This window comes from Trichinella spiralis, assembly GCF_000181795.1.
Source record: "Trichinella spiralis strain ISS 195 chromosome Unknown Scfld2, whole genome shotgun sequence".
Lineage (NCBI taxonomy): Eukaryota > Metazoa > Nematoda > Enoplea > Trichinellida > Trichinellidae > Trichinella > Trichinella spiralis.
In genome coordinates this window covers 5,995,747-6,013,170 of record NW_003526941.1, presented here as the reverse complement: position 1 = coordinate 6,013,170, position 17,424 = coordinate 5,995,747, and the positions used below count along the sequence as shown (strand labels likewise).

The window sequence follows — 17,424 nt, the reverse complement described above, 5'->3', positions numbered from 1 at the left end:
TATGCCCGAACACAAAACTCACCGTTTATGCTTGTGGGAAACAAAAAACATCTAACATATTCAGTCCAGGTGGTCGTCAGGTTGCTGGTCGTTGGTCAAATTGTCCACCGCAGACGGTTCGCCAGCCAGCAGCATCTGCTGCTGTCGCTCCTTAGCCAGACGTTTCATCTCCCGACCTTTTCGTCTCTTCCACTGTGCTTTCAGTGATTTTTGCTTCAGCTCTTTGGCTTTCAACGCCAAAAAACTGTTCTCACCGTTCAGCAGCTGATCCAGCTTCTCTTGGAGACGAACCCTGGCGATGATCCGATTCCTCTGCAACAGACGGTCTTCGTGGACCTTCACGGACAAGCCGGTCGGCACGTGGCGCAGGAAAACACAATTCTGCCTCTTGTTCACGTTCTGACCGCCGGGACCGTGGCCGCTGACGAACTTCTCCTCCAAATCCGGCTCCTCCAACGGAGGAAAGGGGTAATCCTTGCGCGATATTGAACAGCGCTGAAATATACCGCCCAACAAGCTTATTATGCCCACGTCGACACGTTTGCAAAAACCGTTCATACGCCTGAAAATATTGTTCATTTTTTTGTCCTCTCTCACAAAACATTACAAACTATCAAATCAATAATCATCGGCAGCAATATTTCATAGTAGTAATACTTAAAGTTCAATTTCATCAATCAGTCAAATTGAGAAAAAAAACAGGGGAAAATAGCTTGCCTTTCACAAAACTAATTTCATACATTTGCATTTCAAAAATGCATTTTTCAAAACAAGGTGCAGAAATAAATCTAAATTAAAAAAGAGGTAAATAAACAAATCGTCAAAACATCACAGTGATAACGCAGCTCGACTTCTAATATCATCTAAAGATTGTTCTCGAAGTAATACTCCATTTTCAAACACAACATCTAGAAGATCCTAGAATAAAAATTAACAAAAATTATTAATTCCTAAATACATTACAACATACAATTTATTTATTTTACAATATTTATTATAATAATGCTCACTGAATTTCGTCTTGGTGACAAACGAACCCCAAGTGAATGTAATAAAATGACTTACCATCTGCTGGTCACCACGACCAAGCTCTACAGTTTCATAATGACCATCTTTTGAATAATTCAAACAAAGGCGACCTTTCTTCGACGTCTTCGCTCGATCAGTAATCGGTTGCTTGAATACTGGACGCTAAAGTTTTCAAAGAATTGAAAGTTTTTTTTTAAAAAAAAAGACAAATATAGATATTGATCATAAGCCTACTTCTTCACCGTCGACAATGACAAAGCTGCATTTGAATGCGCATTTCAAAGTATCCCGATGGACTCTTTGCAAAAGTGAACCTCCGGTACCAAAATACACATTCTCAGCGCTCCATCCGGCTAATTTCATCGCTTCAAGTACATTTCCCATGCTTTCGTAAGAGACACCATCGGCTTGAATAACACGCAAGTAGTCGGGTAACATTTTATAACCTTTGCTATTCATCCTGCACGGATAATGCTTGGCAAGAATTTCCAGCACCTCAACAAAATATACTTAATGAAAAATCTGGTCAGAGTGAAGAAAATTAACAAATAAATAAGTACAAAATTTCTACTTTCACAGTCACTTCAGCCGGATCGCCTGAATCAGGTCGGATTATAACGCATCCGTGATGCTTTCTCTGCATGACCAATTCTTTCAATTCGTGACCCCATATCTTTTCCACGCAACTGTACAAATCATAAGAATCGGACACAACCGATACCAAACCATTTGGATATTGCTGCAACAAATGCCTGTACGCTTCCACTTCGTTTTCACGTTTCCAAGACGTTATCGTACTAAACCACAAATGAGAATCTTTCTCTTATTGCAATTTAATTATTATCTTTCTAACCTGTGTTCAGCTGCTGGAATAGACACGCCAGCCATTGAACATCCATAATATTTACTGCACAAACGTATGCCTGCCACTGTATCAGTACCATAAAAATTAACCAAATGTGCAGCATCACCAATAGCAGCACTCTAAAACGACAAGACAGATTCAAATTTTCATTTCATGCATTTTTCACTACTCAAACAAAACAGAAAATATCAAAAAAACTGAAACTTTTCATCTCGTTACTTCAACAGACGACGAACCACGATAACCGAAATCATGCAATTTGTACGGCAGACTGTCGCTGGAATCAGAAGTCATTTCAAGATATTTGGCGATCAGTATTTTGTGATAACGGCTGCTGGTACAAACGGTAATCGGATACCAAACTTGCAACAGTAAGGTCTACAGAAAAAGACAAAAAATAAATAACAATTTTCAATAATCAATACTTCATTTAAATAATTCTATTCAACTGTAGTATTTAACAAAAATACAACAACTGAACAGATTTTTGAAATCAAGAAAAATATTTTCAAAAAATAAAAAATAATATCTAATTTTGACAGAAAAAATACGAGAAGCAAACTCACGTTCAAACTCTTAATACCTCAAAATCTTTTACTGTAAATAAAAATCGCCGTTATTCAAATAGACTACAAATATAGTTTGAAAAATTGATTATTTCTTTAGTTCAATTTTTGCAACATTAAATTTCGTACTATTTACAAAACTGTCAACTTAACTGTTCAATAAAAACCGTTGAAAAAATGACGATGTCCCGTATGATGATGACGCAACGTTAAAAACACAAATTACTGGTACAAAATTTATGCATGCAATTTTAACTATGCTGTTGACATGCTACTGGTTGAAAGCAAATAAGCAGCTCCTCTTTCAGAGCTATACCATTCAAATGCCAGTATGATATCTATGTAGTACAGTTACTTTACAAAAATTTAATAAATATAACGACAAAATAAACTAGCATGATATGCATTTCAAAAATTGCATGACACATTATAAAATGTCAAATTACCTCAAACCAGTTTGTCAGCCAAGCAACTTTTGGATCAGTGTTTTCAACAGTGAACAATACATTTTTATACGGGATGATAGATCCTTCTGGTACTGCCTTTATTCTCAAAGGTAGCCTACCTTTGTGATACTAAACATAATTTCGATCAAAATAGAAATAAAATTTCAAAGCGAAAACTTTACGTCAACTATGTATCGCCAGCCGTTTTCATTAAAAACGTCTAAACCTGTAAAATGCTTTTTATAAAATTCTTTAGCTTCATCTATCATCTGATGATTAACCACACAGCCAACCATCCAGCGCTTGAGTACGTATTGCAAACCAAAAAAGCAAACGTCCTCAAACTTCCCACCTCGACATTCAAAGTAGGAGTATATTTTCGTTGTTTGCGGTGGATATTGATTATAATGAGTAACCTAAAAGTAAATAATGTTATAAAATATGACATCAATATTCCAAATTAAAGTACTTTGTATGAATCTGCTAAATAAAGTACGTTCTCAACAGGCTCCATTTATATGTTAAGTACTTGCTGTCACACCCACAAACAAATCAACATTCTGCTTTAGCGTTAATACACATCGTAAACAACTAGTAAACCTGCAAGACTGATATCAATTTCGCGTTGCATACTGTAACGCACTACGCAGGTTTTAATTCTCGCATTACGAAAGTTCACTTAAACAATTCAGTTGTTAAATAAAGGAAACATCTAAAATAAATGAAATATATTTGTAAAGAACTGCAGTCTTGTCTGATGATTCTTTTCCCGTGAATCACAGTTCAATGCATTAATTAACAGCAGCCGGAGAATTTCGATAAAATGTTACATCGTTGTAAAAATTCATCAATTAAAATTGCCATAATTACCAGCAAAAATTTCACTATCACAATCATACTATGCGACATAAACAGATCTGCAGGTTGTATAATACTTTTACAGTAATCTGTCTTTGAAAATTAATATTCTGTGGGCTTCGTATTTAGAAAAGATTTTGATAATGTTTACGTAATTCTATTTACTGATTAAATATACATGATTTTTTAATTTTAAAAAACAATAAATTATTGGTTCGTCAACATACAAGAAATATACAAATCTTCATTAAAAACTGAAATACATTTGCAATTTGCTCGGACTTTTTTTCTCTGATTATTTTTAAAAAGAAGTAGGCATAGTCATAAATGTTGTTATTCTTCAGTCTAGCTAGAAATACGATTCTGTACAGGTCAAAGTTTCTCACTGAAAATGAAAGGGTTTTTAACTCCACCGCAATTCACTTTTACCACTTGAAACTTTTACCAGAGTAAATGCTGAAAATGAGTAATGATCATGATAAAATACACAGAGGCGTGGCGGAGAACTAATAAGCAGAAGGCACAGTATTCATGCATGCATTTCTAGTATATGATTGTCCATTCCAAAATTGTCGTGACGAAAGTGTAAAAAATCAAATTTGAAACACGAAAATAAATAAACATATAATACATCCTGATTGTGCTCATGGCACTGGATCGACTACGGTATTCTACTGTAGCAAATTTTTACATATGTGAAAAAAGTGTTGGTTTTTTAACAAATTTTTAATAAGAGTTTTACCTACCTCACGTTTTTCCTGAAAACTTCCAATGTCGATATCGTTTTACAATTTGCTAACAATGAGCTCCAACCAGCACCATTTTTATCGTGTGTAATTATTCTTTGCACAACTCATTATTTTTACTGAAATGACATTTTTTTACAAATTGAATTACTCTGCAATTGCAAGATGCCATTATGCAAATGACAGTGCTTCAATAGAAAGGATCTAGGCGATGGACGCAACTGTACCACTTCTTTCACATAAAGAAAAATTGAAATTTCGATGGACTGCAATTGACAGGATTCAGCTGCTATCAGAAATATTTTTCATTTCAGGCGCAACAGTTGCGCTTGTTTACTTTGCTAGTGGACATGCAGAGAGACGTTATCTGTTGCTTGTGGCAATTTTTGGAATATTGCTCAGCTTGACGTCGACTGTATATCGCTCTGTAAGAGGTCACCTTTGGTACGGAATGTTGGTGGACGCTTGGGTTGGGTTTGCGTTGACTTTTTTATCCGAAGTTTCAGTAGAAGCCGACATTTCGAACCGGCTGCTTACAATCGAACAAAGTTTACTGTTTGGCGGTTTCATGATGAGAGCTGTTTGCGAATATATCGCAGCCGTTGATGGTCAGTTTTCTGCCAATTTTCAACACAACGTTCCGTGGGGTAGCTTTTTGGGAATTTTACTCAGCTTCAGTCTCGTAGTAGATGATACTTTATCCGTTTTGATTCATCTGCTTCGTGCTATGCTGTACATTTTGCTTGCCTTAATGTTAACGTTGAAAGTTTCGTTTGCACTGATATTGTTTTTGGTCACTGTCATCCACGATTTCGTCTGTTCTTCGAAAAAAGATGATTGGCTTCTGCTGTTTCAATACGGATTGATCACCTGGATTTACGTTCGTCCGCTGATGCAATTTCTGTTTGGTCGTCGACGTCAATTTCAATGCTGGTTGTCGGTGTTTCATTTGAAAACTTTGCATTACAACTTAATTTACATTTTTTACATATTGCTGACAATATTCTACATCGCTAGTCACCTTCTGGCTGCTGTCAAACATCCACAGTTGACTCTGCTGTGGCCAGTTTTCATGTTCATCTTGATAATGTGGCTGTTGATCCATTTTCCCAATTGGATATTGCTTTTGTCTATGTTCCGTCGATTTGGAATGGAAAGCGTCCAAAACTGCACGCAACCAATCTGTGAACAGACGCGTGCACGACTGCAGTTGATGAACAACGGCTTGAGAGCATACGGTACGGTGGTATTTTGGTTATCAGGATGTGCTATGCTGAGTAGTTTGTTCCTTTCTCTGTGTTTGTATTCGGTCATCACGTTGTTCAGTTTCTATTCATTGCTGTCAGTAATTATTTTCGAATTGGCGATTGTCGATCTCAGCCGTTTACTGAGCAACAGCCTCGGCGGTAGCTGTATTGCCTATGCTTTATTCATTGTTCAAAACAAGAAGGACAAAATGAAGACAGTGGGAAATCGTTTGTTACAGTTTTTCAAGAAACGAATGCTTCATTTCCATCGACCAGAGAATTTAGTTCGTGACGATGTGGAGAAAACGGTCCTATTGGACGAGATCAATTCATTCTTTACCTGCATTACTGAAGACGGTTTACAGTACGACTCTTATTTTTTGTATTACAACGGACCAACGGATGTTCAAGGAAACTGGCAGTTGAAAGGTAATATTGCTGCTTTTCTTACTGACTGAACTAGTTGCTTTTACCTTGAAAAATTATTTGACAAAGTGTACAATGCACGTTTCTTCTGTTCATCTTCAGATGATGTATTCACGTTGGACGACTTGTTGACTTGTTGGCGTGCTAATATATTGAAATCCAATTCAAGACTGCTCATTATGATTGACGCGGAAAATGCTGAATGTTGGCTGAAAGAAGTTGAAAAAATAGAACAAGATGCAATTGCTTTGCAAACTCGCGTTCAAGTAGCCGACGCCGAGCCCGGATCTGAGGATGTCGATTTCACATCAAGTTGGCTGAATTACAACGACTCTGAAGCTGTTGACGAATATCCGACCAAGAGTAGACGCGCTGCATCGTGTATTTCAGTGCTGCCGAGTTTCGAACAGAGCTTCTCAAGTAGCACGTTCAAGTTTAGCAATTCCGTAAAATTTTTGGAAACGGTATCATTTTGGAAGAAAACTTTGCCGGACAGAATGGTCGGATTGGTTGACGCCGCCACTCATTTGAATAGTGGAATTGCCTTTCTTTGCTGCAATTGGCCGACTAGATGGCGATATTTTAAAAGTCGATTTAAAGTGATCCTCCGGCCGAATATATTAGATACAGATCATGATTTTGTATTTTGTAACAGTTTCTGAATCAAAGGTGGTGACTGGTTATATAAATTTGCTATTGCTGTTGTTGTTATTATTATTATTATATTAGTAGTAGTAGTAGTATTGTTCATATTTTCAAAAGAACCAAGAAATATCATCGGGTGCGTATTGTACATCAAGAGCTATATACAATTTATGTTTCTTATCATCTTCCATTACTTCTAAAAAGAATTTTTTCTTTCAGTAAAAATTATGAATAGACAGAATAGAATAAAAATAAATTTGAAAGAAAGAAAAAGTTTTTCTAACTTCGCTTTACCTCAGCGCAAATGCTCACGTGTAGCATTTCAAAAATTTTTGAGTGGGCATCACTTTTTGGTAATATGGATCAGAGTTAAATCGTCCAAAGTATTTTCCCGAATGTGCTTCTAGAAGAGTTTTCATTTCAGAACAAAGTTCAAAAAATGTCGGCCTCTCTCTCGGCTGCTGTCTCCAACAAATAAGCATCAAGTGATAGCTGAAATGAATACTGTAATTCTTCCCTATTCTGCAATTATTTTACTATTTACATGTCTTTTGGACACTGTTCCGGTGGACCAAGTCGCACGTGAGCTTCAAGAGCTGCTTTCAAACGGCAGTTGCTTATCTCTGCATATGGAAGTGCTCCACGGGTCATCAATTCCCACAATAATATACCAAATGACCACTGAAAGTACAATTGTTAAATTAAATTGATAAATTCAATTCGCACTTGAATATTGTTTCAAAAGAAAAATTATTCACCACATCAGTTTTTTCATTATAGATACGGTGATCTCGGAGACTTTCAATGGCCATCCATTTTACTGGAAAATTTCTCGTCGATTTCAACTCTTTGTCAGCTTTGTAAAGATTTACTGCCAAACCAAAATCACCAACTTTGATTGTAAAATTACTGGAAACTCTTTAATATAACATTTTTGAAATTTAATTTGAAAATTTACCAAGTAACTAACTTACAAGCAATTTCTGGCTGCCAAATCACGATGAACATAACCATTACTGGCTAAATATGCCATTCCTTGGGCAACCTGATTGCCAAAATTGAGCAGATGTATAACAAGTAATTCCTAAACAGAATAATGGCTCTATCATTAACTACTAAAATATATACAATCCATGAATTCTTTTCGATTGAATATCTTACTCTGGCAGCATCCGCCACAAACGTACGAAGATCCCTCATTTCCACAAATGGCAATATCATCATCGGAATGCCACTTTCACTAATAGATATACCAAAAATACATAACACATTTGGATGGTTAAAATTCTTCATTAATGCTGCTTCTTGTAAAAATTGTTCAATTTCAACTACTTTTTGGGCACGGTCAGCTGAATTTGAATAATTTTAAGTACAAATAATATTACAGAGGAATTTTTGAAAGAATTTCTCTACATGATGTAAATTATAATACAAAATAGATCTCGAAACATGAAAAGAAAAAAAGCAGTATATTACTCACGTTTCAACATTTTGATAGCAACCGTTTGACATTTCGTCGAGCTGTAACTAATATACCCTTTGAAAACTTCACTAAAATGCCCTAAATATAGACAGTTTTGATGAATACAAAAAAAATATTCACATTACAATTGCAAACTTACCTTTTCCAACTGTACTATGTATGTGGAGACTGTTAAATGGAACCAAAAGGTCAATTACATCTTTTCTCAGTTCAGGATCAAGTTCCTTTAATAATTCTTAAAAAAAATTTATTAGTTAATGAAATAAACAATTTTTATTACAAATCTTGATTGAAACAGTTTCCATATAATTAAACAGATTAAAGTTCTGATACAAACATGTGCTAACTGACGAAATTCGTTGTATTTTTTTCACAACTGAAAATGTACACTACTGAATAAAACTGCAAAACGTATAAAATACTTAAATTAAGTTATTAAATATATCAAAGCTTTAAATATACATATGAGTGTGTAAAACCAGATTTTTGTTATTTATTGAACATTGGTGCTCATGAAATCCAATGCAGCAGTAAATAGTTTGCTGAACTCGTTTGAACAAACAAAATGATGTCATAACATGGCACAGCCTCAACTTCAAGTAATTCCTTTAACTTTGCTGTTAATTATGACTGCGATTTGATTAATTAATCAAATTTAATCTTCAATATTGTTTAAATTATGAAAAATACAAATACTTTCAACCATAGTGGAAAATTTTTGATTTGGTAAGTTAAAACGAATACAATTTCATACATTATTGAGAAAGTATTTTTCGTTCAGGAACTGTTAAAATTTAACTTGCATATACGTACAGCTGTACTCAAAGTTTATACTTTGGCAAAGACAGAATGATATAATAATTATCTATGCATTAAGTGTATAAAATATTATTATAATTTCAAACTTACTGTTTGGAAAAGAAAACTGAGACGACAGTTTATGCGTTGGTGAACGCTGATCGGATGAACCAGGATAAAAAAGAGGATTTTGAAAAAACATGTAACAGCCCATGCTGACAAGAACCGATGGACAGTAAAGTATGTGAAAAGTAGGTTGACTGCAGAAGGATGTCTTATATTGGCTAATAGTACACGCGACAACTTCCTTCCCTTTCTTTTGATGACACTTCATTTAATAAAATACACATTCGCCCCGTTTCATTGAAACACGTCAGTCTGGTTCTCTTCAATGCATGTTTACTTTTTCAGCTTAAACCATGCCAGCTCTATCTTGATATGCCACAGATTCAGGAAAAGTTTTTACAATGCATCATAGACAATGATGAAAACAACTAGAAAATTGTGAACTGTGCATATTTAAATTTACTTTTAACATCACTGTTTATATTTACTAATTTTCACATGCTGAATAATATGTTACATAATGCGTTATATTGGTGCATAGTATAATTATACTTGCATATCAAAAATACTATTAATTTTAAATATTCACGCATTAGTGAATAGAATTGTTAATTTGAAGTTATTATCAAACTGTTTTAATGCTGACATTGAATATAAACTGATATTAATATAAAGCGATAATGTTGTGGGATAAAATGAATGTGTGAATACGCTTAATGCATTTGTTATTAAATATCCTATAAATGCCATTGCATTAAATTATATTTATTTTATTTTGTTTCTAGAGAAGAGTTATGTGAAAAATTAGTGATTAATTTAAGCAAAATGATTATCAAAATATATGCAAGAGAAGTTTTTGAAATTCCTACTAATTTTCAAAGCATGTTTTTAAATTAATATTGGATCAATTAATTTTACTATATTAGTTATTAGATGCTTTGTACTTTCAGGTCACGTTCGGCACTTCACCTGATAGCAGAAAATTGTTGAAGAATAGAAAATCTCATAAAAGCCTCGGTTGTTTTGCATCGAAAGTTAAACCTCAGGTGAGAATCATTTTCCAATTGTTTACAATCGCTGTTAACAATATTTCTCTGTAAACAAACGGTTCTTTCGTGAAAGAAATTTATCAGCTAATTTTAACATACAGATACAAAATTATGCTGTATTTTCTGTTCATACAATCAGTATGTACTTTAATTTAAATTTACATTTCACTGCTTTGCTAATTGATGTGTCTTTATTGGAATGAAGTCGAGTTTTATTTTGTTTCATCACGAAATGAAGAATTTTTCATTTTATTATTTTAATGTATAATTCAGAAAATGAAAGTTGGTTGTTTTTCTATACAATTCTGTGGATCTCTGTTAATTTATATTTTCAGTTTACAGTACAACAATTTGTTTACAACCTGTGGTTCACTTTCATATAGTTATACATTTGTTTGTAAAAACCATTTGAAAGATGTTGTTATAACTTATTCAACACAGGTTGAAGTCATCATTAATTTTTTTTATCAATATTTTAAACTGTCAGTTCTCAGTTTGTATTTTTGTATAATAACATTGACAGGTGTTGAAATGAATGAAGACAGTGCTTTGCCGGATAGAATCTATCCTTTTAAATATCAAATTGCTGGTCATCATCCATCGACGAAACCTGAATGCATAGGTGAGGAAAAGGAATAGGAAACAACACATGCTTGTTTTTTTAATTTTTAATTAGCATATATATATATTTGAGGTGTTTTGGTTTACGAAGATGAGGAAAAAGTGTTGAAACCGTTGCAGCCGAAACCGCGAGGAGAAGTGGAGAAAGGGTTTTATGAAAATATTTGGAACGAAGATCATGCAGGTGAAAGGAGGCAACTGATTTTGGAACTTCGAAAATTTGTTCCGAAATTTTACGGTATTGAAACGTTGCCCATTAAAGAGAAATGTCAGTGGGGATGTTGAAGAATGAATGATTTGTGTGTCTAGTGACCGTTTTGCTTTTTCAGTGCACTCGTTTTTGGTGCTTGATAATTTGTTGAAATTTTACCGACAGCCGTGTGTTATGGATGTGAAAATTGGGCGCCAGACCTGGGAACCGGCTGCAACACTTCAACGGGTGCAGTATGAATTGAAAAAGTATCCGATAATCCATAAAATTGGATTTCGCTTTCTCGGAATGTCGGTCAGTTCTTTTTTATTATTCATTAAATTTGCATATTTAAAATGGAAACTGTTTTAATTTTACAGGTTTACCGTGAGCTCAACAATGAAAGAATAACGAAAGACAAGGAATGGGGAAAAACGTTATATCCAGAACATTTTAATGACGGTATCCTCGGACTACTATTTGTACAAGTTGTATTTGCAATATTTTATTATAGTTTTTTCAACGTTCTTTCACACTGACAACATCCATGCGACGACCGTGAAAAGAGTGGAAGGCATTTTAATGGAGGTGAAGGCAATTGAAAAATGGTTCCAGCGTCAACGATTGTTCGCATTTTATTCAAGTTCGATTTTGTTGGCTTACGAAGGCGAAGCATCATCTACAAGTATTACTGCTAAAAAACCATCCGTGCACATGATCGACTTCACTCATGTTTACGACGATACTGACAAGCATGATGAAAATTACATTTTTGGCTTAAAGAATTTCATATTTTACTTGGAAAATTATCTGAGTGATGTGAAGTCAGATCAGTTGATGATACATGATTGATCATCAGTTCACCAAGACAGAATGCTATTATTTTTATATATTGCACTAATACGTTAAAAGATCTCACTTACATGTGCATACATAAGATGTAAGCGTGTATAATTTTATTTACTGTAGTAAAACAACGCAGCGCATTAAAAAACAGTAAAAGATTCATTCAGTGTAAGGGGGGTGGAGAGATTAACACATAAAAATAATATTTTCTACTAAATGACACATGTATAACAGTTAAAAAACGAAGACCCTATAAAATATACGCGCATAAGGAGTACAACATTTCTACAGAAGTCAGTCCACGTCCATCCATGAGTTATCATTGAGATCATTATCAGAATTACCCCTCGTAGGACGATTCATGGCTGGAGAATCAATTTTGGCATCACGATCTTTGGCTTCGGCATCCCCCTTTACATGAGGATCGTTAGGTAATATATCAACGCTCATTTCATGATCGCTGTGAGAAGAATCAATGTCCATCTGGTGATCCTTATTTGATGGATCGCCGCTTGATTGGTGATCTTTATTTAATAAATCAGGACCTAAGAATAGAGGTCCAGCACCAACAAAGTCACTGCCAGAAGAATCAGCGTTCATATTGGAAAGAATCTAAATAAATAAATAAATTTATTTATTTATTTCAAATATAAAAAAGTTTTATGTATTATTCTATATATTACATCATTAAGACGGCGGGGAACAAAATTCTTTACGGCTGAAGAACGTTCGTTTTGTTGACCTCGTGAAGACCTACTGTTGAAAACATCAAATATTGGTGACCTACATTCTCTGCGTGGAGTATGATACATATTTTGATCATGAGGTGTAGAATTCCACTGCGTACCTGACGCCCTTAAATTATACCAAAAGCTGAAAAGTTTATTCAAAAAATAAAAAACAAAAGTTTACTTAGCCAAAAAGCTAGCATCAACAGATCCATTGAAAAAACTATCACGTTGGATTGGCTGCACAGCCGCATCGCCTTCTATAGAACTGATGTCTAACATTTCCACCGACGGTGAATTATCATCTGAAAAATAATTAAACAACATTCTAATAAAATACTCAAAAATGTGTATGTACACTCAGCGTCACGCTGTATTTACTTTCTGCTTCATTTCTAACATTCCTGCTTATTCTTCTCTGATTTGGCAATATAGAAGAAAGGCCTCTGCTTTTGTAAACAATTTTCACTGTTTCTGGACTTATCACAACACTCCAAAATGTGCATAACAAAATTTGGCACCAACGAATCACAACTTTAGATAAAAACTGATTCTAAAATTAAAAAATTTAAACTGCAAATTATAAGAAGTAAATTTCACTACTTACTTCTCGAACGGCATCTCGGTACGCTATGCGCCATGGCATCAGAGCTTTGACAGCTGGAATTTCCAGTAATTCTGCAGCAGTAGGTCGTTTATCATGTTCTGGATGCATCATTGAACGAATCACTTCACGCAGTTCTGGTGACACACCTTGAATTTAAAAAAATACAAAAAATAATTTTCAAAATATCAACAACAGATTCAGTATTTGTAGAATAAAGCGTACGTCTCAAAAGTCCTTCAGGAAGCTGACCAGTACGCAAATAGTGCCACACATCTCCATTTTTTGGAACATCTAAATCTGACGCCAGCTCTAAAATAGTAATGCCCAAACTAAAAATGTCGTTGAAAGGTCCAATAATGCCCTGAAGTGCTTCCACGGCTAAATATTTCGAATCGCCTTCCATCGCATTTTGCGGATTCATCTAAAAATTAATATTTAAGTTAAACAAAAACACAAAGAAACAATAAATCTTACAGTCTTCTGGTTGAATAGTAAGCCAAAATCTCCAACCTTACAAATTTCATCCTTTGTTAGAAAAATGTTCTCTGGTTTTAAGTCAAGATGTACAAACCGATTATCATGCAAATGTTTCAAAGCCTAAATGAAACAGATATAACTGCTGATAATTAAATTAAAAGCTTTTTTCTTACAATTAATAAATCTATTAGGAAATACCAAACTGTCAGTTCTGGTACATCGTGAATTTTGTTGGCATAATCACTCAAAGTTTCATCACACAATTCTGTCTGAATATATAATGAACCGCATTCCTCCCAACCTCTGACAAACTGCACAAAATTTGGATGAGGCGGTAGCCCTTCGTGTTTCTCAACTTCGTCCAACTTTATACGACGATCTAAACTGTTTCGAAATCCTTCTATTGATCGCTTCACAGCATACTGTTCGCCATCATCCAAACTAGTTACCGAAAACACCTAAAAATCAAAGGATAAATTTTTTAAAGAAAAATAAATAACACTGAATAACCTCGCCAAATGAGCCCTGACCAATTCTTTTGATATCAGTAAAACATTGAAGTAAATACTCGCCATCATTGCTAGATTTGTAACTGGGCGGAGGAAATTCTATAAAAAATCAGTTAAATCAAACTGAAAGACAATCACCAATTTTCGTACTTTGCTTCCTATCGTTTTTAAACGTTACTAATGACAATTCTCTTTTCGGATATCTTAAACAGAAAGATCGACACAAAGCCGGCGGTTTCCAATGTCGAGACCTCTTAGCCTGAGGTACAGTGCGATCCTAAAAAATTACAATTTTGAAGGCATTAAGTATTTTCAGAAACTATAGTCACAAAGAATTATCCAATCAATCAAAACACTTTGCGATACAACACGAGAAAAAAAAATAACAAATCAATTCTCAGAAATCTGCAAATACAAACACAAATAGAATAGATAAAGTGATAAAAGAAAGTCCAACAAAATAAATAATAAAATACATACTCTTTTCGTCGAGAAACTTGAACTGCCACCCTCTCCCACATAATCATAAGGCATAGGGGTGCTAGCTGTCGGCCCGTTTCCATTCATTTTCTGAGGGAACATAATAAACAAATAACACGCACACACACAACGACCACTGAGCACCTGACTGAACAAAGTGAACAAATTATGCACATACAGTAATCCCCTAACAAGAAATACTTGCTAATCGTTTAATTCAAACAAATGGAACATAAAATATTATAAAGAAAATTACTTAAAAGTAACTTTTAAAATACATCTTAATAAAATCCATTATTTAAATGATAATAAATAATTTTTTAGGTAGCAACTGCTTAAAAAACAACAAATAATCTAGGACAACTGTATATTCTTAGAATAATAGATGGAAACCATTTATTTATTTTAAATTAATGTAATTCATTAAATACATATAAATATTCATTATAAATTTATTTATAATAAAATTATGGTATAAAATTATTTTTTTAATAATAATAATGCCAGTGACCTAATTAAATAAATATGAATTTTGTTTGAAAATATTTTAGAAGTAGCATGAAAATATTAAATAAAAGAAAAATATTTTTTAATAAATAAAATGAAAAAGTATTAGGGAATATAATATTTGCAAAACAAACATAAATTAACGATCTACAGTTAACCAACATAATATTGGATAATTAACGATTTTCAAGCATAATAAAAGTGTGTTATGCAATGGAGTTTTTGATACTGCTAAATTAAATATTTTATTCTAGCGAAAAGAATATATGAATGTATAAAATAAAATTGAATTGAATTATTTCAAAAATGCATACAATTGAGCAAATTTTTCAATCGTGTTTTAAACGTTGATTTATAATATGAAAAATTACAATTTTGGCATTGTACTATGGGAAAATCATACTACTTAATTATAATAATATTTTAATAAATGATGATTAATAAATAAGTTTGAAATGTGGTAATTTATGTTACAAAAATATCAATAACATTGATCACATTGATTTCATAGAATTATCTTTGGTTTGAGCACACCATTCTGTAAGAGATCTGTCTGGAAGCATACTATTTTGTAATTTCGTCATGTTTTTATTTTTATTTTGCGTGAAATCTAATCTTTCCATATCGCATCAGTAACATTGTACAGCTATAAATGAATCTGTTACTAATTTATTAATCGAAGTTAAATGACAGTGACATATTCTGAATTTTTTGAGTAAAAGATACGCAGCACTAAGTAAAATTACTAAAGCAACTCTGAACGCAGATAGCAGAGAGAGAGAAAATGTATATTACAAAAGCTATTATATAGCGTTCTTTTCTATGTATACTCGAAAATCAAAACGGTTACTTAAATGACCTTGCATTCCGTTAATTGTCACCTTTTAAAGCAAACTGAGTTTTTAAAAATTAATTTTTAAATAATGAATTAAGAACGAATGTCAATTTTATGTTGACAATCGTTATTAGAATTATACCTTCATTTAATTTCCCATACTGTGGCCTGTGAGCACTGCTGTTATTGTTGCTGAAAGTTTATTTGGTTTTTAATTTAATTGAAAAGGTAATGTTACAATTTTTAAATTTACTTAAAACATTTACTATATAGTATAACTTTTCTATCTGTATTCAGTTTGAACGAGCTTCAATAACTTGTACATATTTTACATTAACTGTCAACATTTCTTGATGTCGCATATGCTGAGTAAAGCAGTGCAACTTTATCCTAAATATTACTGTTTTCTTTTGAATTCTACACGTACTTCACTTGCAAAAGGAAGCCATGTTATTATGAGAAAGAATGAATGATTGCTTTGAAGCAGAACCTTGATAAAACAAAATAACGATTAATTACATATCGGTGTATTTTTTTATATTTTAAAAGGTAATTTTAAAAATTATTTAAATAGGGAAATTGAGACACCAAATAAACATGAGTGTTATTATCTGTATTAAAATTCATATGCAGGCAGTGTTGTTTATCAAAGTATGATATGATTTGTCTTTTTTATGTTATGCCATTTTTGTACATTTCATCACATATTTATAGAAACAGAGTAAATAGGCAGTGTGTAAAATTGTCATTCCTAATTTAATGTCATTTGTTTATGGTAGATACTCGATTCACGATGTCTTACATGCTTCCGCATTTGCACAATGGCTGGCAAGTGGATCAGGCTATTCTTTCTGAAGAAGATCGTGTGGTTGTGATTCGATTTGGTCATGACTGGGATCCAACTTGCATGAAAATGGATGAGGTAAAGTGAGAATTTTTGAAATTCTTATCAACTTCAGTAAGTTTATTTTCAGGTATTATTTAAAATTGCAGAAAAAGTGAAAAATTTTGCAGTTATTTACTTAGTTGACATCAGTCAAGTACCAGATTTCAACAAAATGTACGAATTATATGATCCCTGTACAACAATGTTTTTTTTCAGAAACAAACATATCATGATAGATTTAGGTAAATTATTTTTGGTAAATTTGCAAATTATTTTTCGATAAGTTTATTTTCTTTGTTTTAGGCACTGGTAATAATAACAAAATAAACTGGGCATTGGAAGATCCACAAGAGTGCATTGATATTATTGAGACTATTTATCGAGGTGCGCGTAAAGGACGCGGTTTGGTCATTTCACCAAAAGATTATTCAACCAAATATCGTTATTAAGAATGTTTCAGAAAAACAGGATCGTTTTTTGTCAGCAGATTTATTTGAAAATGTTGTATAATTTT

General features: G+C 33.2%; 6 protein-coding genes across 6 annotated transcripts; 3 read left to right on the top strand and 3 right to left on the bottom strand.

Moving 5' to 3' along the window:
* Window positions 1-60: 60 nt before the first annotated feature.
* Tsp_05934 (nicotinamide phosphoribosyltransferase) lies at window positions 61-3,815 on the bottom strand. The gene is made up of 9 exons (XM_003380179.1): window positions 3,777-3,815; window positions 3,188-3,322; window positions 2,907-3,035; window positions 1,883-2,013; window positions 1,601-1,826; window positions 1,264-1,524; window positions 1,066-1,191; window positions 833-918; window positions 61-562 (listed from the first exon to the last, which is right to left on the bottom strand). The coding sequence occupies exons 1-9, from the start codon at window positions 3,813-3,815 to the stop codon at window positions 61-63; spliced, it is 1,635 nt and encodes a 544-aa protein (XP_003380227.1).
* Window positions 3,816-4,721: 906 nt separating this feature from the next.
* On the top strand, window positions 4,722-6,215 carry Tsp_05935 (hypothetical protein). The gene has a single exon (XM_003380178.1). It carries the CDS (start codon window positions 4,722-4,724, stop codon window positions 6,213-6,215), a length of 1,494 nt encoding a protein of 497 aa, XP_003380226.1.
* A 599-nt stretch (window positions 6,216-6,814) lies between these two features.
* On the bottom strand, window positions 6,815-9,443 carry Tsp_05936 (hepatoCyte growth factor receptor). The gene is made up of 9 exons (XM_003380177.1): window positions 9,221-9,443; window positions 8,451-8,546; window positions 8,309-8,389; window positions 7,990-8,177; window positions 7,803-7,912; window positions 7,587-7,746; window positions 7,373-7,509; window positions 7,176-7,350; window positions 6,815-6,985 (listed from the first exon to the last, which is right to left on the bottom strand). The coding sequence occupies exons 1-9, from the start codon at window positions 9,441-9,443 to the stop codon at window positions 6,815-6,817; spliced, it is 1,341 nt and encodes a 446-aa protein (XP_003380225.1).
* A 104-nt stretch (window positions 9,444-9,547) lies between these two features.
* On the top strand, window positions 9,548-11,597 carry Tsp_05937 (inositol polyphosphate multikinase). The gene is given in 10 exon segments (XM_003380176.1): window positions 9,548-9,567; window positions 9,961-10,027; window positions 10,126-10,221; window positions 10,498-10,541; window positions 10,560-10,606; window positions 10,748-10,846; window positions 10,919-11,083; window positions 11,175-11,350; window positions 11,416-11,526; window positions 11,550-11,597. The coding sequence occupies 10 exon segments, from the start codon at window positions 9,548-9,550 to the stop codon at window positions 11,595-11,597; spliced, it is 873 nt and encodes a 290-aa protein (XP_003380224.1).
* A 578-nt stretch (window positions 11,598-12,175) lies between these two features.
* Tsp_05938 (membrane-associated tyrosine- and threonine-specific Cdc2-inhibitory kinase) lies at window positions 12,176-14,977 on the bottom strand. The gene is made up of 12 exons (XM_003380175.1): window positions 14,961-14,977; window positions 14,683-14,830; window positions 14,341-14,479; window positions 14,204-14,301; window positions 13,897-14,151; window positions 13,547-13,637; window positions 13,439-13,525; window positions 13,217-13,362; window positions 12,991-13,162; window positions 12,794-12,914; window positions 12,565-12,754; window positions 12,176-12,493 (listed from the first exon to the last, which is right to left on the bottom strand). The coding sequence occupies exons 1-12, from the start codon at window positions 14,975-14,977 to the stop codon at window positions 12,176-12,178; spliced, it is 1,782 nt and encodes a 593-aa protein (XP_003380223.1).
* Window positions 14,978-16,796: 1,819 nt separating this feature from the next.
* Window positions 16,797-17,420, top strand: Tsp_05939 (mitosis protein Dim1). The gene is given in 5 exon segments (XM_003380174.1): window positions 16,797-16,946; window positions 16,999-17,114; window positions 17,127-17,152; window positions 17,214-17,351; window positions 17,371-17,420. The coding sequence occupies 5 exon segments, from the start codon at window positions 16,797-16,799 to the stop codon at window positions 17,418-17,420; spliced, it is 480 nt and encodes a 159-aa protein (XP_003380222.1).
* The last annotated feature ends 4 nt before the right edge of the window (window positions 17,421-17,424 follow it).